This window comes from Cryptotermes secundus, unplaced genomic scaffold (assembly GCF_002891405.2).
Source record: "Cryptotermes secundus unplaced genomic scaffold, Csec_1.0 scaffold70, whole genome shotgun sequence".
Lineage (NCBI taxonomy): Eukaryota > Metazoa > Arthropoda > Insecta > Blattodea > Kalotermitidae > Cryptotermes > Cryptotermes secundus.
Genome location: NW_019734964.1, coordinates 444,876 through 468,578, shown reverse-complemented (window position 1 = coordinate 468,578; position 23,703 = coordinate 444,876). Strand labels below are relative to the sequence as shown.

Genomic DNA, 23,703 nt, shown 5'->3' with positions numbered 1-23,703 from the left:
AAAAGCACCTGAAGATGGCACTTTAGTGCTGAAACATGTAGTGCAAGAGAGAAGAGTAAGGTGAATAAATGTATGCACTGTAAGACGGTCAGAATAAATCATGGACATAAATCAGTGCAACAGGACGCTAAAATATAACTTAAAAATTTGTCAGAAAATCTTAGATTTTATTGTTTTATTTCTAATAAGTTAATATTTATTATCATTATTGTAATTTCTATAATGAATAACTTTGATGGACATATCCTATATCAATGTATTTTGATCTCTGGGATGAATAACTGTCTTCTGGACGGGCAATCACATTAACCTCCCATAAATACAAACTGGATGGCTGTATATGGCTATGACTGACCCATTAATTATAATTAATTAGGAGTCTGCATATAATTATATGCAGACTCCTACTCAATACCTTTATACATGTGGCAGTTATATAATAGATAAACTGCTGGTTGTCAGTTATTTACACACCTATATCTCCAGTAACTGCCAACTGTACTGATGCCCTAGGACACTCTCATGTATAATTTTAACTGTATTCTGAATTGGAAATATATTTAATTAATCATTTAGAAATACATAATGAAAATAGCATGGGTACATAAATTATACACTGTAGCACTGTCTCAAATAGTAACAAAGTACTAGCAATGCTGGTAACCATTTACCTGACAATTCTGGTCGTACCAGTATCTGATGGGATAATTTATTAAATTATACCCAAGGCCTGGAACTGGAATTGTAAATAGTAGCACAGCTTGATATTTTAACATTTATGTATACAAATTGGAATCATGGATTTGGCCACAGAGTTAGAAAGGAATGTAAGTAAATGCTGCACTGTGGAAACAGGGGGCTACTGATTCAAGTATTTGTCTATCCATTGTTATCTTACTGGGTTTACAGGTACATGTTGTGAGGTAACAGAAGTGGCCGGTGTCTGGGGTTCCCATGATACTTGTATCTTCAAGTAAGTGTCTGTCTTCACACACAATTCTCGAAAATCATAAAACTCCTGCAGTTTGTACGCACACCTATGGCAAATTAATTTAGTCCATGGATCTCTTTCATGAACCTGAAATAATACAAAGAAAGGAAATCCAAATAAATAAAAGTTTTTGCAAAATTACTATTGAACACTCAGTGTTTTGAAACAAATTTCATCATGTTGTATCAGAAAGAAAGTATGATAAAAACAATTTCAAATGTCATCATACCAGTTCTATAAAACTAGTAAAAGGGTGGGAGGCATGTCCTTGGTTGGGTTCACTAAAAAGAGCTGACTAGGTTAAGTGACTGAGGTTATCTCTTTCTAATGAACCATAAAAAGAAGACACCTCCAACCCAAGGACAGAAACATCAGAAACATGTCCAGTTTCCAAAATGCTGTGTTTTTGGAATACCAGATAATAGACAAAGTCCAAAAACCCACAAATGCTCATCGTTACACACCACTGTCAGAAACCTTTAGAATCTAGCAGAACAGAAGTATAACCAGTATTTCAAATATTCATTATTATAAGGCACATAAATGATTGCTGATGATACATTACTGAGACGAGTTTCAGTTTTTTATTAACTTGGTTTTTAATTGGTCCAAACAGTTTAAAACATATCAAATAATAAATTAAATTTTAAGTTTAAAATTGTACTAAATCTAACCTAACCTAATTTCCATAGTGGTATTTACACAATATGTAATTGTTTTACTGCCATGGTTTGGTCACTAGACCCTCAATTATGTTAAATGGATATATAACATGAAAATCAGATTGGAATTAATAAAGGAGAGGCTTTAATATCTTGTTTCCTACACCTCACAGAACTGATGGGGTTATAAAGCTGCCATAAACAGTATTAAGATAACATTCTGTAGTAGTTCATTTGAAGACAATGATTAGACTGAATGTAATGTAATGTAATTGAATTGAATTTTATTTACCTTCCATAAATCCAGTACAGGTGAGACACCATTGGATATGGAACAAGTCAAGTTAGAATAACAGAAGCAGTAAAAAATTAATAAATTACATACATTAATGATTTTCATGATATGAAAATCATGCCCTATTGTGATAAAATATATTGTATTTGTGTTCAATTAAGCACCATGCATGATGACATACATACAATATATTTAACAATGGTCGGTAACTTGAACTACTGCCATCAAATAACTTGACGATACTGAAAAATTATTTCGAAAAGATGTAGATGGACAAGCTGAAGCACAGTTTAAGATACTATACTGGAATTTGACTGGAGGGACTGAGGAAAACCACAAAAACCATAGTCAGGTTAATGTCCAGGCTTCAATTCAAACCATTTTGCTCCCTAAATACAAATGTGAATTGGTACTGCTTAAGCCAACTTGCTCGGCAGTAGCAGTAGCAGCAAACTGATAATAATAAATAATACTTTGCTATCTTTAGAGGGCATATTTGTATCAGATTTATGTTGTTTACATAATAGCAAAATTCATATTCGTTCATATTCTGGGTAGCTTTGTCAGAGGCAGCCACTTCGACGGTCGATGTGAAGCTGTCAGCACTAGGTTAGTAAATTTTTGGTTACACTAGATTCATTACAACCACTCTCATTCCTCTTACCATTATCGGTAATAACTGGTGAATTTTAGACACATGATCCATTTCAGTATCAAAAATTTTTAATTTCAGCCCTTCTGATGTTCCACAAAGACGACAGATTGTATCCATATTACTCATTCCTGCAACATACTAAAGTACGTTTTCAAAGTACGCAAAAGCTCGCATGGAGATCCTGCCAAGCCCGTCAACGCCGCCTCTGTGACGTCACGAATATTGTGCACAGACCTGCACCATGGCCGCAGGCTCTTCCGAGAGCTCAATCGGTAAAAACCGTAAAATCTACTCTTCAGTACCCTAGCTTATGGGTCTAGTTCACCACACGTCAGCGGACGGAGTTTATTATTATTATTTATTTCATCCATAGCTGTAGAGAATTACAATTGGACATATCAAATTGGTACCTATGATTGAATATATAGATACGTTCAAGCCAAATGTCCTCTTCACTTTGTCAGAGGTTCTTTGACCTTTGCACCGGTTAGATGTGAGCGATGTGAGCTGTGTGGGCATCATGGGCATCTTCGGGCGAGGGCACACCATGGAAACTGGAAACCTAATGCAATCGCAATTTCCGAGAAGAATCGCCGATTTCAAGCAGGCAACTGGTTTCCATTTTAGCTGGCTCACACTGAGAAAACTTTTGTCTGATTTGTTGCTCACATAATTTTAAGCGAGTATGTTCGTCCGACGTAATGCATGAATGAATTTTTTAATTTGGTACACTTGCCTTCTGTAATGGAAGATAACAATACTGATCCTGTCATAATATGATAGTAATTGAGAACGGTCGAGACGGCGTGAGGAGAGAGGACGACGACGACCATAAGGGAAATATTGGAATGTTAATTAATTTGTTTGAATTATGGTCAGTTTATTTTAATCAGTAAATTACGAGTTCATACGGGATACGAATTTTTGACACACAGTGCAACAATTTTAGCAAGATAGAAGACACCTGAAGCTGACCATATATAACCGAACCATGTAATGTGGAAGAAGGGTGACTATATAATAAGTTGAAGAAAGCAGTCTTCTGGGATTTGGCACCGTGTATATGTGGTGTTAACCGACGTTTTGGAGGAACGTATCGCCTCCATCTTCAGGGTAGAAGAAAAAATATAAGAAATCTGCAAGCGAAGAGACCGTGAGAACCGGTAAAAGCAGACTACCGGTTCTCACGGTCTCTTCGCTTGCAGATTTCTTATATATTTTTTCTTCTACCCTGAAGATGGAGGCGATACGTTCCTCCGAAACGTCGGTTAACACCACATATACACGGTGCCAAATCCCAGAAGACTGCTTTCTTCATTGGGTGCATTCGTTACTATGTGACAATCTAAGCTGAAGAACTTTCGAAAACTTAACCTAGACCCAGACGCCTTCGTCCCATGTGAAATTCTTTCCCGAGCCAAATCTATTTTGTCCCGCCTAGCAAAGTCTGAGTGGCATTTGTCATATATACCAGGCTCTTGCTCAACTGCACAAAAACAAAATTAACAGCTGCAACCTTTCGCGCCACCATAAGAAACAAATGAATCATTGACGCGCGTAATGTAACAGTTGATACTAGGAAACCACGCGGCAACGCAATTGTGAGAAGACTGCGTGTGGCTGCCGCGCGCGAACTTGCGTGTCGAGCCAAATCGGAGCCATCGGAGCGATTCCTTGTCCCGCGGCAAGAGGATATCAGTGTCGATCAGGTCGATCAGTGTCCTGTGGTCCTGTGCAGTCTTATGTTCTAGCGATTGAGAAGGTGGTGTGGCGTAACGACGTATTTTCCCCGACACAATGGAGAATAAAAAATGTCTAACTCTCATACAGCTTTATAAATCTAAAGAGGTATTGTGGAATTCAAAAAGTGCTAATTACTATAACAAAAGTATACGCGAGGACGCATGGAAGGACATAGGTGACGAAATGAAAATGCCAGTTCAGGATTTAAAAAAGAGGATGACAAGTTTATTGGCTTCATACAGACGAGAAAAGTCCCGAATTAAGAAGTCTCACATAACTGGTACTGGTACGAACATATTTTTAAAATTGCTAGTATACCACTGTATTATCTGTAATTATGCTAAAACACAAATAATTTATTGTTTCTTTACAGCTGCAGGTACTGTTTACGTATCCAAGTGGTTCGCATTCAATGAATTCGACTTTATGGCCGATAAAAATACTCTCACCGATACTGTAGATACTTTGCCTGATGTAAGTATTTTTCATTACAATATTTCTAATCCAGCATTACTAAGGGTGGGAAAAATTGCCCATCTTTCTTATTGCTACATATTGGTGCAATGAATGAAATCTCCCACTTCTCATACTCGTTCTGTTCGTGTCTAACATAATACATTTTTACACTATGAATAATATATTTATATGTTATTTGGAGTGCAATTTTTACCCACCCCTGGTAACCCACATTACAAAACATTTCTTGGTAATGTTAGGGTTAATAATTATATTGCCAAGGAACTGCCCAATTTTCAACATAATGTCTTGCAAGGTGCAAACGTTTTTCCTTGGCATTGTTTTCTCAGAAGTGGTTGGAGTGACACTTCATTATCATTTCTTCATCGACCTGGAATTAGTTGTCCATTTGTTCTCCATATGGAGGCTACCTTGTGTGAACTTGTTTTTTCTCAAAAAGTTATGTTAGTACAAAGTAGCCATAACAATCTTTCAGGCTTTTTCTGGTTCTAATATTTGTTTTCTTAAAACCATAGAAACAGAACTTAGAATACCAAAAGCATTTTTGACCTCTCTGCATGCTCTTGATAGTCTATAATTAAATACTCTTGCAATAGAACCTCTATCAGGGTTTCCTTCAAATGGTTTTAGAGTATATTCATTTAATGCGAATGCTCTGTCACTCAAGATATATTAGGGAAGTTCAACTGCATAGGATACTTGAAGTTTCATCAGTAGCATAATTTTCAACGATTTTTCTTCTAGTTTTCTAAATAATTGAGTATTTTTTAAGACACCACCATCAGATATTCTGCCTTGACAGCCTGCATCAACATAGAGAAAACCGTAGTCCGCATCAACTAGAGCAAATAAGACAGTGCTGAAAAAAATGCTTGTAGTTATTATATTTTGTGCCAGAGTTCATAGGTGCTTGTAACATAACTTGTTTCCCATACATAGCACCTATGGCATGTGGGAAGTCCCATGTTTTCTCAAATTCTTGTGCAGTAGCTAGCGATTCTTCATCTGAACTTTGAACGTGTAAAAAATAAATATATTTTAGATCTATGATCTTTTCAGGAGCCTGGAACATCACATAGTGCCGAAACCTCGGGGCTCGAAAATGAAAATGAAGAGCTTGCTGTTGCTGTTGAAGGAATAACATCTTCCAGAACACCAGAAGTGCCAGAAGCACCTCAACGTAAAAGGGCCCGCACAGATCCTTTTGCCAGTGCCAGAGCTAAAGAAGAAAATCAAGCAGTGCTGCTGGAAGCGTTTCATATCCTCAAGTCCAGTGTAACCACACTGACAGACCCGTATTTTACATATGGCCAACATATCGCCAATGAGCTCAGAAAATATGACCCAAGCACCTTAGCACAAGTGAAGCATGCAATTAATAATGTTATTTTCGAAGCTGATATGGGGAAATATTCTTATGGATATTACACCCAAAATTACAGTCAGTATCCAAGATCAGAGAGTATGACTCCAACTCCACTTCCATCTCCAGCTTCTGCACATTCAGTGTCATCAGCTACCACCTAATAACATGTGTTAAACTCAGGCTGACAACAATTCTCAGAAATCGCGGTTGCGTTGCAGGCGTCAGTTACCTTGGTGTGCCATCGGCCTTAGGCCCATCATCCTGCAGTTTCTTTGTTGAGTTCTTCAACCAAAATGGTAACCATTACAATTTTTATGCATGGTATTAACAAATTAATTATATACTGGTATTATTAATTTAATTCTAGGGAATATATGTATAAATATAATAAGTCTGTTACAAGGCCACAGTCACAGACTTAATGAGACATTGTACCAGAATATTGTATTTCTGTATCATATTGTGTGTCAGCAAGTAATTAATTTTGCCGTAACCACAGAGTCAAAGTCACATTGTGACTGACAGTCTTAGAGTCGAGCCCCATCTTTGACCAGATATTTGTTACTGGTTGACAGTTGACATAGCACTGAAGACATCTGTGAATGATGAATTGGTAAGGAAATGGGAGAAATGGCTTATTTAAAGGTACTTTCCTGTCAGGGACTAAAGAAAACTATGTCAGCATAGCAAGCCTACATACTGAAAACAGAACGTAGTAACCAAAACATACGAGGGGCGTTCAAGTTCTAAGGTCTCCGATTTTTTTTCTCAGGACTGGGAGCAGATAGACACATGCGGTTTAGTTTAAAATATGTGTGCACCCTTTGTGAATGCGTGACAGAGATGGCAGCACTCTACAGCACACAGAACTCTAGTGGTAGCAGCAAGAGTGAGGAGTGTTTTTGATACTTAAAATGGTGACGTTTTCGTTACAAGAACAGCGAGTAATCATTCGTTTTCTCCACTTGCGTGGTGCGACACGCATTGAAATTCATCGCCAGTTGAATGAGACGTGTGGTGATGGTGATATGAATGTGAAAAATATGCGTTCATGGGCGTGACAGTTCAAAGAAGGCCAAACGTCGTGTGACAACGAACCAAAACAATCTCGGCCTCACACCACCCGGTCTGACAACATGGTCGAGCGAGTTGAGAAATTTGTTTTGGAGGATCGCCGATTGAGTGTGGAAAACATCGCCTCCAAAGTTGGCATTTCCATGGGATCTGTGCACAAAATCCTGCATGAAGACCTGCGAATGCGGAAAGTGTACTCCAGGTGGGTGCCACGAATTCTGGTGGATGACCACAAGGCTGCACGCATGGCAATTTGCCAGGTGATGTTGACATGTGATGAAGGCTTCAATGGGACTTTCTTTTCATCAACTGTGACAATGGATGAGACATGGATGCCGTTTTTCAATCCGCTATTGCATCAGCAATTTTCCAGTGGTCAAAACAGACTCCTACAGAAGCGTTCGCAGCGGCCATGGAATCATGGCGTCGATGTTGTGAAAAATGTGTACGGCTGCAGGGAGATTGCGTTGAAAAGTGACAGAAGTTTCAAATTTTTTGTATGATTATTGTGGGAGAAAAAAAATCGGAGACCTTAGAACTGGAACGCACAACATACAGTACTCGATAAATCATAATCAAGATCATTACTAGGGCATCTGAAGTAATGTTTTATCACATTAAAATCCATATTTTTATCTGATGATTAACATCAAGTCTTGATGAAACTGACAGAATTGTTGGTGACAAGTGATAATTGCTTATTAACCTAACACTGGTGACATAAATGGCCTCAAAATGAGTCTGCTTAAAAGTAAAGAACTGAGAAGTGTAGATGTTTTTATTGATATACCAAGTATGTTTATGATCATTTATTAAATAAAATATTTCTTGTATTCACAGTGCCAACTTTAGCAGTTAGAGGGTGTCGTATGGTCGGCGCAATGGATCCCTGCGGCCGTTAATCTCGGTTTTCTAGACCGGAGCTGCTATTTTCTTGAAATAGCTCCTCAATTATCCTCACGAGGCTGAGTGGACCCCATTCCAGAAAATTTGGTACTGCCAGGAATAGAACCCAGGACGTCTGACCACTAGACCACAGAGGCAGTCCTAACTTCATTGACAATCAGCAGTTGCTCAGTCGGTATAGTTCGCTTGTGGACTACAGGCCACGGAGTTTGTTTTTTGTATTCACAGTGGTTAGTCAAAGATGCAGAGTGACAACAGACTGATTGCAACACATAAATTTGTTTCCTCTGTTTTATTACAATTAATCCTTACATCATTCTCATCATATAGACATAATACACAGTTACTACAGATACAAGCTTATAAATACAACTCCAGACAATTCCATCAGATTTAGAATTTTGAGAGCAATACAAAATGCAGTTTTGAGTATTCACAAAGTTTTACAGAATTTTTCTAAAAAAAAAAAGTGTAAATAAAGACATTCACAGAACTGGATAAAAATGGTTATGATCTCACGCAACATAATTTATATAACATTGTCACTTTCTCAACACACTCATTGGATACAAATTTTTGTTCAGTGTTATTACTTAAACCTGGTCTTATCTACGTAGAATACTTGGGATTGGTCATGTTCTAATTTTTATGAAACACTTCTTTTGCAGAATGCCATCTTCTGGCATGTAGCACTGTGTAGATATTGTGTTAACAGACATCTCGGAGGAACGTATCGCCTCCATCTTCAAGGCATAAAATATCCACGAGCAAGGAACCAGTGTGAGCTGGAGCCACCTGCTCATGCTGGTTCCTCGCTCGCAGATTTGTTATACCCTGAAGATGGAGGCGATACATTCTTCTGAAACATCAGTTAACACAATATACACGGCTCCACACCCCAGAAGACAGCATTCTTCGTAGTTACCGCTGTGAAAACCTCAAATCTTAAACACTTTTTATTTTTGCTATGCAGACTAATTAAAATATAAACTATGCAATGTATTACTTTTCCATCCTTAAACATATATATTTCAAGAACTAAATTGTAGACTTACAGAATCATTTTGCTAATAACAAATATAGTTAAGAGACACAGCTTTCAAAATCATTTAAGTCGTTGAAAATCACTTAAGTTCATAACAGGAGCTTCAGTACGTTTGCAACAATTATTAAATTATAGAACAGAAAAATAACTGACCTACTGAATCCTACAGTCCTCCCTTCATCAGTGTTACTACAGAACTTCATTATGAAAGGTGCAAAATATATCAACATTAGACCTTCTAATCAGAAATGTGCATTTATTCAAATATAAGTCATTCCTGAGGCACAGTAGGTAGAGTTTCTGGCTAAGAAAGTACAAACAGGATTTTTAAAATCTTTTTATATAATTAATGTTCACTGCATTATGCAGGCTTCTTACGTACTGAACTGTAGTAAAATATAACCACCAGTTTCACTGGACTGGTGTGCTGCTGTTACATGGAAAGATATAAATTTATACTATCATTACAATACTGCTGCTACAGAAGGACAGGCAGACTGCACACTGTTGCTTACAAAGTATCTCAAATTGTAAGCTTAATAGCCTCAAATACTGTTTTACATTCAGGAACTCTCAATAAAACCTGCTGATTGTATTCAGGGGCTCTCCACAGTAAAAATGTAAAACAGAAACACCAAACTGTGTGGTCCTTCACTGATACTTGCGGTAGTGCATTCACTGAATATCCGTGCTCATAAAGCAAGTCTCCATCTATTTCCCACTGCTTATCACACTCATATAGTGTTTAATCTCAAAGGAAAGATGGCTGAGAATCATATATTACTTGAATCACTACACAAATGTGTAAGATTCTATGGTGTTTTCTGTACATTATTTAATTGGAGGCTACAGTCATGGCATATTGAAAGAACAGATAAGGTTACTGGAAGATTCCATCCACTTTTATGACCTTCCAGGCATGACAGAATGGGATGGTACTGAAACTCAATACAGTGCCAACTGCCACCAACCTGTGTAGTAAGCAACTATGGAAAGTGAGTACTATGAACTGTGATACAGAGTATAACTCCACTGGAGGACCACTTCTGTTCATGAATTTACACAACTTGCTAGATATATTTGTTTTCCTTTCACATAGTACATATGTCGCTTGATAACTGAACTGTATCTGATCCTCTGATGCAGGTGTAGGTAACAATTATGGGGTTGAATTGTGAGCAGGTGAAGTGAGATTAACTACCATTGTAGCAAAGTGCACCATGGGAAAGCTCTGCCGCTAAATGCTGTCATAGTTACCGGGGAGTGGACCAACTATAAGTGGGGATTGAGATGTGCTAGGTGCACTGTTGTCAGCAGAATTCAGTGGACGTGTGTCCAGAAAGGCTTCGGTACGTCCCCATCTCTGAGACATCACTCCTGAAACAGTAAACAGATAACATAAAGAAAAAGCAAAAAAAGATATCCGGTAGCAAATACGGTATGTCTGGATTTCTGGTACCCGCTAAATACAAATGTTCATGTCACCACCAACTATGTGACTGGTTCTATATCTATGTATATGGATTTATGGAATATACAATGAATGAATGAATGAAAGAAAGGAAGTGTTCATAAAATTATATGATAGAAGTTATCTTCCCAAACTGGAAAAACAGTTAAATCATAATCACTGAAATACAGGGTGTCTAGATGAAAGGTTTTCAAAATAGAAAATTTGTATCTCAGCAAGTAATTGCCATACATGTATCCAGTTTATGTTGTCAGAAAGGAAAACTCTGCAAGTTTTTTCTTCATGCCTCGCTTATGCATGTGCACCAGCTTAGTAATGATGTTGACATCACAGGAACAGGTTCAATGCAAGTTGTGGCTAGCAGAGTTGCCATTTCTTACAGCTGTCCAGGATTGTTTTAGACTGCAATATGGACACCAACCTCCTACATAGAAAAGCATTCAGTTCTGGGACAACCAACTAAGGACTACATGTGTACCTCTGAAGAAAATGTCAATCACATTAGAGAGGCATTCCAGCGAAGTCCGCGCAAATCAATCAGTGCTTTTAGCTGGCAGTTACAAATTCCACGTTCAACGGTGCATGATGCGCTACACAAAAGGCTCCGCCTAAGAGCGTATGAGATTCAAATGATTCATGCACTAAAACCGACTGACCAAGTAGCATGCACAAACTTTGCTGTGGACATACTAGAAAGAACTGATGTGTCACCTAATTTCCTTCGCCAAGTGTGCTCGGATAAGGCAACATTCCATGTCAATGGAGTTGTAAACAAGTATAACTACAAGATTTGGGGCAGTCAAAATCCACATGTCACGTGTGAGTTGGAGAGAGGCAGCCCAAAACTATACATGTTGGTCAGCTTAATGCATAACAAGTTGACTGGACCGTTTTTCTTTTTGAAAAAGACTGTGACCAGATGTTCATACTTAGACATGCTGGAAATTTATGTGCTGCCCCAATTACCACCTCAAACTACCCTCCAACAAGATTGGGTGCCGGCACATTTCTGCCGTCATGTTAGGAATCACCTGGACAGAGAGATGGCTGGGATGGATCAGCAGAAGTGGACCAATCGCTTGGCTCTTAGGTCGCCACATTTAACCCCACTGGATTTTTTCTTGTGGGGTTATGTGAAGAACACTGTCTACCTGGTTAAGATCAACGACCTTCAACAGCTGAAAGCCTACATAAGGGACAATGTGGCCATGGTAACACCAAACTTGCTCCAAGCAACGTGGAATGAGGTTGAATATTGTCCGGATATTAGTTGTTCCACCAAGGGAGCCCACACTGCAACTTATTAAGAAAGTTATATACTCAGAAAAACAACTTTGATAGTTTCCCTTTACAATGGTGTAACCCATAAATGTTTGTAATAAATGCTGAGTTATTTTATTTCATAAACCTTTCATCTGGACACCCTGTATGCTAGTTGCATGATTTACATAATCATGACTAAAAAAATGTTACTGTATACTGTGTTAATCCACTTGAAGATGACAATGCCAAATGCGAAACAAATGGTGGATGAAATGAAGCCAATATAACAATGTTATATTTAACAGATTGTTAAAATATTATGTTCCTGACATTTTCTATTGTCCTTTTTTTTTATCTAAAAACGTCATCCTGTTTATATTTCAAAACAACATTTTGGAGACTGGATTTTGTCTCCAGCTTCAGGTAAAATCTACTTTGTTGGGCTCAACTGATAGAGCTAATCTCTATCTCCAGACACTTGTACCACCACCGGGATGGGGTATACAAGCCAAGGACAGCACAAATCATTTGCAAGAGCTAAGACAGAACATCAGAATATTAAAGTCTCCTTGCACCAGAGAACTATCAAAGACAGAAATCATCACTGGAGAGATGAAATATTCCTTATGGTACTGACACAAGAAAAACAAATTTTCCCACTCAATCTACACTGGATGGAGTTGTAGTTTTTTTGACTTATGCTGTGATAACAGGATAGATGGTTGATGTAAATAATTATGACCCATAACAGTACAAATACGAATACAATTACATTTGTATTTATCATAGTATGGTCTAAATTCTGTTTTGTATAAATGAAGCCGACAACAAATTCTCCAAAATCATGATGGAAAAGCACAAACTGCAATGTGGAGATTTGACTTTAGTGTAATCTGTTGTAGAATGTTTTCAGGTATGGCCCTTGACCATCCTGCCTTCTGCCTGCCTTGTAACAGTGAAGGTATGTATCCACATTTCTGACGGCAGCATCCAGTGACCTACAGCTTAATGTGAGACCTGAAAGATTGTGGGTCCTGACTGAATTTTCTCACAGGTTTTCAAAAGAGTGTAGATCTGCACTATATCTGGTTGGTCTGAAGCCTAAGACCTTCTGTATGAAAGCCATCACATGCCCTCAGTATAATCTAACCGAACTAGCTTGCTGAAGGTTCTCTTACTCTTCCTCCATCAGTCAGCTTCCAGTGATGTCAAAGATTGCTAGGACTTTTAATTTATTTCAGTCCAATTTCAAAGATCCCGAGTAAAACTCAATGTAAAATTGCCTCTGTTTAAGATTTTCTTTAGCTTGGTGTTCAAATCCACCAGTCCCCAAAGAAACCTTAAACAGAGGTATCACTGCAATAGCAATAAACATCATTCCCAATACAATACAATAACACCCCCCCCCCCAACCGCCCAAACAATGGACAATATGGCATATTACAGGTTAGGATGGGCAAGAGACCATGTGGAAATTATGGTATGCAAAAGATGTCTCAGATTTTCCACCACAAGTATATAGATGTGAATATGACAAATCCAAGGCAGGTGTTCATAACTGCAAAGGACATTTAACAGCTTATGTGACATTTAAAAAAAGACCATTTTTTTTTGTGGTACTGCAACATGAAGTAGGAAAACAAAAGCTGCCCAGTTACAAAGCACATGCCAATATGCAATTACAAGCACCTCTTACCAACAACCAGAGGTGTTAAGACTTTCTTTTACGCAAAAATGGAAATTTCATAACATATCTCTATACCTTACTGCACAGATATTCCCTTTTATACAGACTGAAGTTACTGAAATGCCAGCAGTTTCAACAGTTTCATTCATAATCAAATCTACACCCTGAGATGTTTACTTTAAATACTGTTATGTTCCAAACAATTTGCTTGTAAGCACTTTCCCAGTCTGTATGCTTTACAAAACCAAATTTTCTACCAATTAGACTGCCTGTATTATAACAACCACAAATGAAGAAACTTCATTGTCTAATTAATTTAAACTATGAATTGTTTTCATTGTCATCTCTGGGGGGAAAACTTATCACATTAAGCCAAATGTGGGGAAACAGAAATGAAAAATATACATTATATGGATAAAACCACCTCAAATAAAAGACTGTATGACCTTTTCTAAGTTGGATAAGATGTAGTAGAAATTTTCTTAATAGCTCTGTAAATGAAACAGTACTTGCCACTATTCCAGCCTATTCAGAATCCATGTACCTTAAATAACAATTTTTAAAATGAGGGGCACCTCAAAAAATAAAACAAATGGAACACTTAGTAACAGCTATGTAAATTAGTAAAAGGGATATTCAGATTTCATAATTATTAAATGTAATGAAAAGCTAACAAACTCAATGACAAAGTAAACATTTTTATCCTCTATCCTGTTGTACTCAGTTTTTGTGTATTTGAGCATCTCTTCCATTGCTTTCATTGGGATTCCCTTTTTATCTGTTCCAGTACTTATATGCTGGTGTAATGTTCATGGTTCATGTTTATGCCTGGATCTATTGCTTCTTTATATGCTGGGGTAAAATTTTACATATAATGCCTATAAATATTAGCAACACCAGAAAAAAAACCTTCAGGATTCACAAAATAACAAAGTGACAATTATGTTTTAAAACACCGAAGTACTATTTTAGAATAGGCTATCTTGAATATCCAAGACTTTAACAATGGGACCACTCTCTGTTATAGTTAGTCACAATATTCAAAATTAGGCAGAAACTGGAACATCTTTCTCATTTCAGTTGACATGACTCAGCTGACATGAATTCCACAGGATGTTAGACTGTCTACCAGAGAAATACACTTCACCAATACTCTAGCCCAGCAAGAGAAATCTGTGTGTTATTTTAAGAGAATCAGGATACTGTGAGGAAAAAATCAACTGTGTAGCAAGAGTACTAGTCAGAAGGTTCAACATTAAAACAATCATGGCTCTTGCTGCCATCTCCCTAGTCCCTACCTTCCCGGGAGTTGTGAGTGAGGCGACCACATCCCTAAGTCGGCTGTCTCCGACCCTCCCTTCCCCTTGCTGATGCTTACTCTATTTAATGAAGTTTCCCCACAAGCAGCATTATCCTGAATCTGCAGCCGCTGCAGATGTCTCTCGTGGTTGGCCACTTTGACTTTGTTCATGGGAGAACCTGGGAGGAGTAAACACACTTGGATGAGAAAGAAAAAACTTCACTGTCACATGATTGAGACCCATCACCAGACATTAATAAGTAGCATGCTTCAATCTTATTAAAATGAGGAGAGAAACAATTTCTTTAATAGAAAACAAAGGTATACACATTATGTGCTAGTAACAGTAATTAGGAGAGATTTTCTTTAAAGTCATCAAAGAAGTTCGCAAGTTTTAATTTCATTTAATTAACACTTTGCGGACCGCGCGCCCTTTAAAAGGTTGTTCGTTTTTAAACATGGTGGACCATTCGCGTGTTAACAGGTTTTTAGAACACGATAAGTTGCAACACACTTTACATCGCTCTGGCGCCACCTACATTGCACGCAACCACCTGCAGATGCATGATAAGACTCTGGAATGTTTAGTTAGCAGTCAGTAACTTGACCTCGCTGTTTACTTAACCGACTCTAAGCGGCCTCCATAGTCTAGAGGTAACGTTCCCACCTCATGACTCATAGCACGCGGGTTCAAATACCCGGCAGAGGTCGAATTTTTAAGGGTGGAAAAATTCAGGGAACAAGTCCTCCAGGAGGGACTTCAAGCCGTGGGTCCCGTGTCGTAGCTTTACGGCACGTAAAAGAACCTCATGTCTCCAAAGGAGGCCACTGAGCAAAATTATGGATGATTCCCGCCCAACAGTAGTCTCTAATACCTCTGGTAGATGGGGGAAGCATTATAGATACCACTCAGCTAGTAGAGGCCGATGTTGCTGGTTGGGCGGGACTGATGGTTAGCACCAGTACCGGTAGGATATAGAGACTGGCAGAATATCATAGAGGGAAGCACAATGGACCAAGACAGATCTAAGTGCATGGGGAAACCCACCCTCTCCAATAACTAATTAACCAACCGACTCTAAAGGAAAATGCTTTGCCTTCTTCAAGTTGTATCAGCCAGTAGCTAGTGGGGAGAATGGATCAAGGACAAACTCTCCTCCGATGACCTAGTTGACCTGCCTTGTGAGATGCGTAGTAATGGATTGTCATTCAGACAGCGACAGTGACGGGGGACAACAAAGAATTGTGGCCACAGACAGTAAAAGTGACAGTAGCTCCGACGATAATGTGGGTAATAACATTGTGGGGACAGCAAAAAATCTAAAAAAAAATCTAAACCCTTATTCAAAATTGAAATACAAAGCATTTCTGATGAATGTGGCCAAGGCCTGGGCTACAGTCCAGATGGTGGCGGCAGAACCAGGGTCACACAGAGACTTAGTACGACCCATCAACTCCCACCCCACGAAGGCCTCATGTGGACCTCCCAGGGCGACTTTTTGAGTGCTATGCGGAAAAGTACCCTCATGAAAATTGTGAAGAGTGAACATTCCAAGGGGAAGAATACTTCTAGGCAATGCCGTGTTTGCACAGTTCACAAAAAAAAGGAGTATGTCTACATTTGCAAGTTCTGTGTAATGCCACTTCACAAAGGGGAATGTTTCCAGAAATATCACACCCTCAAGCACTTCTAGGAGCATCGGTAAGTGTTCTACAAAAATTTTAATTCAAAAAATTAATTAGGAGATTTTATATTAATTTTTAAAGTGAACGGTGCACAAGTTAGGGTAGTATGTTTAAAAATGCTGGTCCCCAGGGTGATTTAAATATTTAAATCACCGGTCTGCGAAGTGTTAACATGACTGTGCTCAAGGGTCCTGATATACAAGTAAGAGATCTTTATAACAGATATTTCAAAAAGGATTATAATGGCCTGACAAATATTTATTTCTAACATGTATTACAACTGTAGTTTCATAGTGAAAATATCTCTGATAACTTTCAAGATCATATTTTTTTAATGTTGTAGAATACAATAAAATTAAATATGTTCTGCCATGCTGAACATTTGAAAATTCAGCCTAGCACAGTCACAGTCAATATAAATAGCTAATTTAAATCTGTATGGCAATGAGTTTAACAATCCACTATACATGTGACCATTATCCACTAATTATCATTTGCAGAAATTTTAAAGCTCTATCTGTCCCTGTAACGTTTCACTTCTTAAAAAAAAATACCCAGGAGTGTTGTAACATATTAATTAAATGTGTGCGCACACACTAATCAACAGGCTAACAGATGGCAAATTAATGAATAAACACCCCTCAAATACAGCTAGTCCATACAATATGCCACCATCAACACAACAAATATTTTAGTTATTACTTACAACTAGTCCATACAATATGCCACCATCAACACAACAAATATTTTAGTTATTACATTAGATTTTTGTTACTTTTATTAATATTCCATATGACGCGTTGCACCGATAAGGATCCGTATCGGTATTTCAATAACTATATGCATTCCTGCCTGATGATGGTCATGTATGATCGAAACATGTTAAGCAGTAGTAAGGATCTAATGTAATAACTGAAATATTTGTTGTGTTGGCGGTAGCATAGTTCCTACATATTATATATTGTCTGTGACACACAACAGGATGCAACCTATGAAAATAGCTAGTCCATAGTTTTACAGTCACTCTCATGACAATGTGGGGAATCAGGCCACTAGCTTTAAAGTTTGTCCTTTCTTGGTGTGGAAAGTAGTTTCATGCTTGCCCTCCATTCTGTAATGCTGGTGGTGTGTGTCACATTCATAACAATTTCACATATCCAGACAACAAATACAATGTTGTTTGCTATGTCAACATCATTAACTTTGTTAAGTATATGATAACCTACCAGACAACCACCAGACACATAATCCACTCCCCTCATCAACTTTAGTGTACCTATCAGTGACTCTCCAAATGTATACAGATGCCAACTTCAAGGACATACATTATGCTGTCAGCAAGTCAGTCCTTACTTTCAAACAATAGTAACCTACTTAGAACCTCTAAAACTTAGTACCCTTTTATATAACTTTCAGGTCAGCCTCCAACCCTCAGAAAAACTCCATCCTTTACCTACCGAAGTTTATCTAACTGCAAAATCCAACCAAATTTAATAACTCCCCCAGGCTACTCAAACAGGAGAATGCCAAAAAGAGTGCTCTGTATTTCAAAATTAGGTTACAACATAGCTACTGTCTGGCTTACATTTAGTGAAGGAGATTGCATGCTTAAGAGAAAAGTATAGAATATAAGTTTGAAGTGTCCCATCTATGTACCACATCATGAACCTGACACATTTCATGAATATCTCGCAACTTAAAAACAAATGTGAATGTGAGAACCGGGACAGGTGCCATCAACTTTATACATATGTCCGTCTAAAATTACGTCAGTTCGACCTAAGGTCTCTCTCCACATTTTATATACATCACGTTTCAACAAATTTACACTTACAACAGACACTTTCAACTGATACATATATTGCCTGATGATGACTGTTTAGTCAAAATATGCATTCTGTATTTAGAAATAAAATACAAGAAACTCGCGTTTGTGTGACAGTTCCAAACCTTTAACTCTTTAACAGGTAAAATATGAAACTAATGCAATATTTCAAGTTACACATACACAATGTAAATTCAAAACAAAATTAAAACTGATAGCCAAGCACACCCACTTATGAATTTAGATTAATTCTGAAGGGAAGTTCAGAGGAAGAGTAGGAGTGGCTGGAGACAGCACAGAACTTATACCATCTTGACTAAAATTTTGTTTTCCGCAGAACATATACTGGGTTTATGACAAGAATTCATGTATTTCCTCTGCTAGTCATGTTCCTGCTCCTACATGGGATCTAATGCATGCAGCGACCTGACACCTACCGTTACGAGTTCCATATCTTCAGATTATGTGATCTACACTTATATATGCAGTTCAGCGTGCCAATTGGAATCATATCAAGTGCATGTAATGGACCACCACAACGTTAAATACAAAACTGTTCAACAGATTGGTAACAATACTTACCAATATAACTTAAAAGTACTGGCAGGAAAATGAGCCCATGAGCTGCTCCAAAAAGCACAATGCCAAGATACATGCGGAAGTAGAATACCTGAAAGATCTGAGACTTTGCAAACCCTAAAACCAGAATGCCTCCAAATTTCGTTAGGGTGATTCCAGAGAAAACCTGTAAAGAGTACAAACACATAAAAAATAAGTTTGATTTGTTTCATTCTGGTCCGTCACACTAACAATTACAAATATAAATCACTCCGTCCAATGTGACCTGTAAGTTTTTTACTACATGAAAACTTAACACCCTTACATGTTTCGGTCTCTGTGGACCATCTTCAGAGGGCAAACATCACTACAAATAGGAAACCACCATCACATAAGTTGTTTAGACGTAAAAGTACGTACACTTATATGCTACAATGCATAGTACACAAAACAGAACATTTCACAAACACAGCAGTTTCCTGGGAATGTAAAGTTTTATATAATTTTTTTAAAAACTTTACATTCCCAGGAAATTGCTGTGTTTGTGAAATGTTCTATTTTGTGTAGTATGCATTGTAGCATATAAGTGTACGTACTTTATGTCTAAACAACTTATGTGATGGTGGTTTCCTATTTGTAGTGATGTTTGCCCTCTGAAGATGGTCCACAGAGACCGAAACATGCAAGGGTGTTAAGTTTTCATGTAGTAAAAAACTTACAGGTCACATTGGACGGAGTGATTTATATTTGTACATAAAAAATACATCCTTTCTTATAAAACATTCCACTTAATGTGTGAGTAACCTGAATGCCATCTGTGCAGGGCTCCAACATCGTTTGGTAAAATTCATAACAGCTTCAAAGTAAAGAAAAAGCCCTGCAGACCTTGGCATCAGAAGTGGGCATAAAGCTTCATGTTCCACCCAATTAACTACAGAAAATCAGCTTCATGTATGAAATTTATAAGAAGCAGAACTCCAGAAATATGCCTGCCCAATTGCCAAAAATAAGTTATAAAAGATCAAGGCTGAATTCAATTTTAGCCTATGCCTAAATGTATAGGTTAATGTATTCTGTTATATCACTCGTAGTTTTTTTTTAATGCTAGTGGGGTGGGACTAAGTCCCTTGTACTGCGGCCACTTCTGGCCTATTGTACCAGCCCCAGATCATAGGTGAGGGTGATTGTGGAGCAATTGGTGGAATGAAGATTGGCAGGGGAAACCGAAGTACTTGGAGAAAACCTGCCCCAGCGCCACTTTGTCCACCACAAATCCCACTTGACCAGACCTGGGATTGAACCCGGGCCTCCGCGGTGGGAAGCCAGCGACTAACTGCTTGAGCTATGGCGCGGAACATAATTATAGGTAACTGCTACAATGAAATTTTATTGCTGTCACCAGCAATTTGGTATGTGTGTGGACATCCTTGGACTCCGACTTACCGAACTTCCCATGCTTGTTAGTGAATCTGCAGCTCTCTCTACTCTAGTTTCCTTTACTGACACAGCAAAAGAATGTACAAGATGACTACAAAACTCCACAGAAATGCCAACAGCCTGCAAAATTAACAGCAGTATACTACACATGAAATAATGCATTACAATCTGCAACACAACAATACCAACTACTGTAGTATTATTATGAGACTCCCATCACTGACTGTCAGTTAACACACTCCATTTCAGAACTCTCAAAACTGAATCATAATGAGTATAAATACAGTTTAGAGGATTTTTGGTAATCAGTTTCTTATTTCAATGTTCTCATGTCTGCATACTTGAATTTTTCTAACTCTGGTTCTACAATGTGATCAAATTCTTATTAACAAGTGCAATTGTATTTATATCAGCTTCAATTGGTAAAGTCGAATGACAAAAATTTCTTAATTGAGCAAAATTCCACGAAGACATATTCCTGTGCTTTATTAAGCACCACACCATGAAGGTGCATGAGATGTATGCAGCTGTGTAGCCCGTTTGGAAAATAAACCCAACACACCAGATATATGGCTCGGTGGGTTCCATAGCCAAACTGGACACAGAGGTGAAGATAAAAATCCTCGCCCCTGCAAGGACTAAAACCTTGGTCATCCAGCTTATAGCCTAGTCAATATACTGACCAAACAATTCTTTGAATAACTTACTACTAAAATGAAACAAGAGCCACTTAATGAATATAAAATCATACTATGTGGAATAAATCCAACACAAAAACTCCAATCACACTTTTCAGGAATGATTTGAATGTACTCACCATTACAAGGTTGACAAGAGAGACAGCATTTAATGTAATGTGCCACCAGTACATGAGGCCTCCAATGTTCACCACAATCATTGTGATGGTAATAATCACCACAATGGATGAAGAAATGTCCAGACCCATCAAAAGGAATGTCACCCCAAAAATAGCCGCTAATGAAACTCCAAGACTGAACAGTGTGTCAGACCACATTGTTAAGTACTGCTCATAAAAGACATAGAAGACACTGCAACACAAATGTGAACAAACATTTTACTGAATTTATATCATGCCATATTTCACTGTGAACTGTCCTTAACATAAATGTGACAGAAATATTGTAACGGCCAGAGAACAGATGCTGCAAGAACAGCCTCCAAAGACAAATGAACGGGGGTGCTATTTGGGATGAAAAGCCTTAAGGAGGGAGCAGTGTGACGTGTCGCGCTATGCAGGACACCACTCTTTGGTCCAAATATTCTCCTCAGCATCGTTCTCAAACACCATCAGTCTTCACTCCTTCACTCCTAATGACAAAGACTAAGTTTCACACCCATACAGAACCACAGGAAAAATTATAGTTTTGCATATTCTAATTTTTATGTTTTTAGACAGCAGGCAAGAAGACAAAAGCCCCTGCACTCAACAGTAGCGAGCATTACCCAAATTCAATCACTCCTTAATTTCTTCCTGAATCAAATTTTGATTTGTCACTGTTGTTCCCAAATATTTGAACTGTGTCACATTTTCAAAGGGTCTGACAGCAGTTTTTGCAAAGGAGAATCAGTAAATAGGTCATAAATGGAAGTAAAACAGCTGTAATGGATGTGATATGTTTTCTATGTGCATCACTAGGTAGCAGCACAGTCCAGCTTCATGAGAGCCTAGGTAGCAGATGTGCATGTGCATGTTAAGAGGATGGTTTCAGTAGTCAAATTAATGACTGCTTGAGGTTATACTACTGAAGAGAAGAATTCTGCTGTGCAGTTTTTGTGGGCAAAAGGACTCATTGCAAAGGATATTCATAAAGAAATGTTTTCTGTTTATGGTGGGAAGTGTTTGTCACATAAAGTGATTCACAACTGGGCTGAGAAATTCTCTGAAGGACGTTCAAAGCTCCAGATGATGTTCAACCAGGTCACCCTGTTGAGATGGCAATAAAAGCAACTGTGGGATGGGTGGAAGAGCTGATTTGAGCTGAGAGGAGGGTAACAACATACAGTGTAGTAATTGCACTAGGTGGTTCCCATTGCTTAGCACACAATGTAATGCATGACAGTTTCAAGTTTCAGAAAATGTACACACGATGGGTGCCCAAAGAACTGAAAGACTGAGAAAAAATAAACCGAATGAGTCTGTAGTTAGTTAGTTATTGGAGAGGGTGGGTTTCCCCATGCACTGAGACCTGTATTGGTCCATTGTGCTTCCCTCTATGATTTCTACCAGTCTCTATATCCTACCGGTACTGGTGCTTACCATCAGTCCCGCCCAGCCAGCGAGACCGGCTCTACTAGCTGAGAGGTATCTATAATGCTTCCCCCATCTACCAGAGGTATTAGAGACTGCTGTTGGGCGGGAAACGTCTGTTAATTTGGCTCAGTGACCTCCTTTGGAGATATGAGGTTCTTTTATGTGCCGTAAAGCTACGACACAGGACCCACGGCTTAAAGTCCCTCCCGGAGGACTTGTTCCCTGAATTTTTCCGCCCTTAAAAATTTGATGACCTCCGCTGGGTATTTGAACCCGCGTACTACGAGTCATGAGGTGGGAACGTTATCTTTAGACTACGGAGGCCGCTGAATGAGTCTGTATTTGCAAGATCTCTTATGATAGGTAAAGGAAGAAGATATGCTTAACAAGATTGTTACTGGAGACTAGCAGAGGGCTGCTGTCACTGCGGTAATGAACCTTTGGGTTTCATAAAATGTTGGAAAATTTGTGAGCAGCTGCACAACCACCAGCTTCTCAAGAAGGGCTCAGCTCCATGGAGTTAGTTGGTTTGATCATTTGAAGGAACAAAACTATTTGTGGACTCATAACGTAAAAAGTAAAGGTAACCCTGTAACAGGCCGTGGAGGCCCATAGGGTTGAGAGATTTTGAGGTTCCCACATTTTCTAGAAAATCGGCTCATAGATGGCAGTAAGGTCATCAGCCTTACATGCTGGCCGCCCTTTACCCCCAAGAATATTTCTGGTACTCATTTCTGTTAGAGGCTGAGTTGACCCCAGGGCCATAGTGCGGCTGGAAGGATTAGGTAAATTTAACCCGTTGCCGTGGTTCGTCGTGTATGTTTCGTCAGGGATTTAAATCGTCTGGGGGGGTTCGACGTGTATGTTTCGTTCAGCTGCACACCTATGTTATAACGCCCATAATAATTGATGGTTTTGCTGTAGATTGTTAGATTTTTCGCTGGCCTGTTGTCAGTAGAACAGAGTATAAATAAGACACGACTTTATCTG

The 23,703-nt window shown here is 38.5% G+C and overlaps 3 protein-coding genes across 4 annotated transcripts in view; 1 reads left to right on the top strand and 2 right to left on the bottom strand.

Moving 5' to 3' along the window:
- LOC111868999 overlaps nucleotides 1-2,819 on the bottom strand; it is a 9,756-nt gene extending 6,937 nt beyond the window's left edge. Inside the window, exons 1-2 of the mRNA XM_023860162.2 lie at nucleotides 2,613-2,819; nucleotides 899-1,078 (exon numbers count right to left, since the gene is read on the bottom strand). Coding sequence (XP_023715930.1) covers nucleotides 899-1,078; nucleotides 2,613-2,729 — 297 coding nt within the window. The 5' untranslated portion in view covers nucleotides 2,730-2,819. The remainder of the gene's footprint in view (nucleotides 1-898; nucleotides 1,079-2,612) is intronic.
- Nucleotides 2,820-4,294: 1,475 nt separating this feature from the next.
- On the top strand, nucleotides 4,295-8,231 carry LOC111869004. 2 transcript variants are annotated; one of them, XM_023860169.2, is made up of 4 exons: nucleotides 4,295-4,626; nucleotides 4,720-4,820; nucleotides 5,883-6,485; nucleotides 8,104-8,231. In XM_023860169.2, exons 1-3 carry the CDS (start codon nucleotides 4,401-4,403, stop codon nucleotides 6,348-6,350), a joined length of 795 nt encoding a protein of 264 aa, XP_023715937.1. In that variant the 5' UTR covers nucleotides 4,295-4,400; the 3' UTR covers nucleotides 6,351-6,485; nucleotides 8,104-8,231. The 2 variants fall into 2 exon arrangements, with proteins under 2 accessions (XP_023715937.1, XP_023715936.1); XM_023860168.2 differs by having other exon boundaries at nucleotides 4,295-4,632.
- Nucleotides 8,232-9,150: 919 nt separating this feature from the next.
- The window catches only part of LOC111869032 (NPC intracellular cholesterol transporter 1), a 74,471-nt gene continuing 59,918 nt past the window's right edge, over nucleotides 9,151-23,703 (bottom strand). Inside the window, exons 22-26 of the mRNA XM_023860218.2 lie at nucleotides 21,259-21,490; nucleotides 20,448-20,561; nucleotides 19,029-19,191; nucleotides 14,934-15,114; nucleotides 9,151-10,591 (exon numbers count right to left, since the gene is read on the bottom strand). Of these exons, the coding sequence (XP_023715986.1) occupies nucleotides 10,525-10,591; nucleotides 14,934-15,114; nucleotides 19,029-19,191; nucleotides 20,448-20,561; nucleotides 21,259-21,490 (757 nt within the window). The 3' untranslated portion in view covers nucleotides 9,151-10,524. The remainder of the gene's footprint in view (nucleotides 10,592-14,933; nucleotides 15,115-19,028; nucleotides 19,192-20,447; nucleotides 20,562-21,258; nucleotides 21,491-23,703) is intronic.

Excerpts from the sequence above, each read along its gene's own strand:
- LOC111869004 (XM_023860168.2), top strand. The coding sequence starts at position 4,401 with ATGGAGAATAAAAAATGTCTAACTCTCATACAGCTTTATAAATCTAAA. Across the intron at positions 4,633-4,719 it reads GTCTCACATAACTGGTACTG|CTGCAGGTACTGTTTACGTA; the intron begins GTACGAACATAT and ends GTTTCTTTACAG. Across the intron at positions 4,821-5,882 it reads CTGTAGATACTTTGCCTGAT|GAGCCTGGAACATCACATAG; the intron begins GTAAGTATTTTT and ends TGATCTTTTCAG.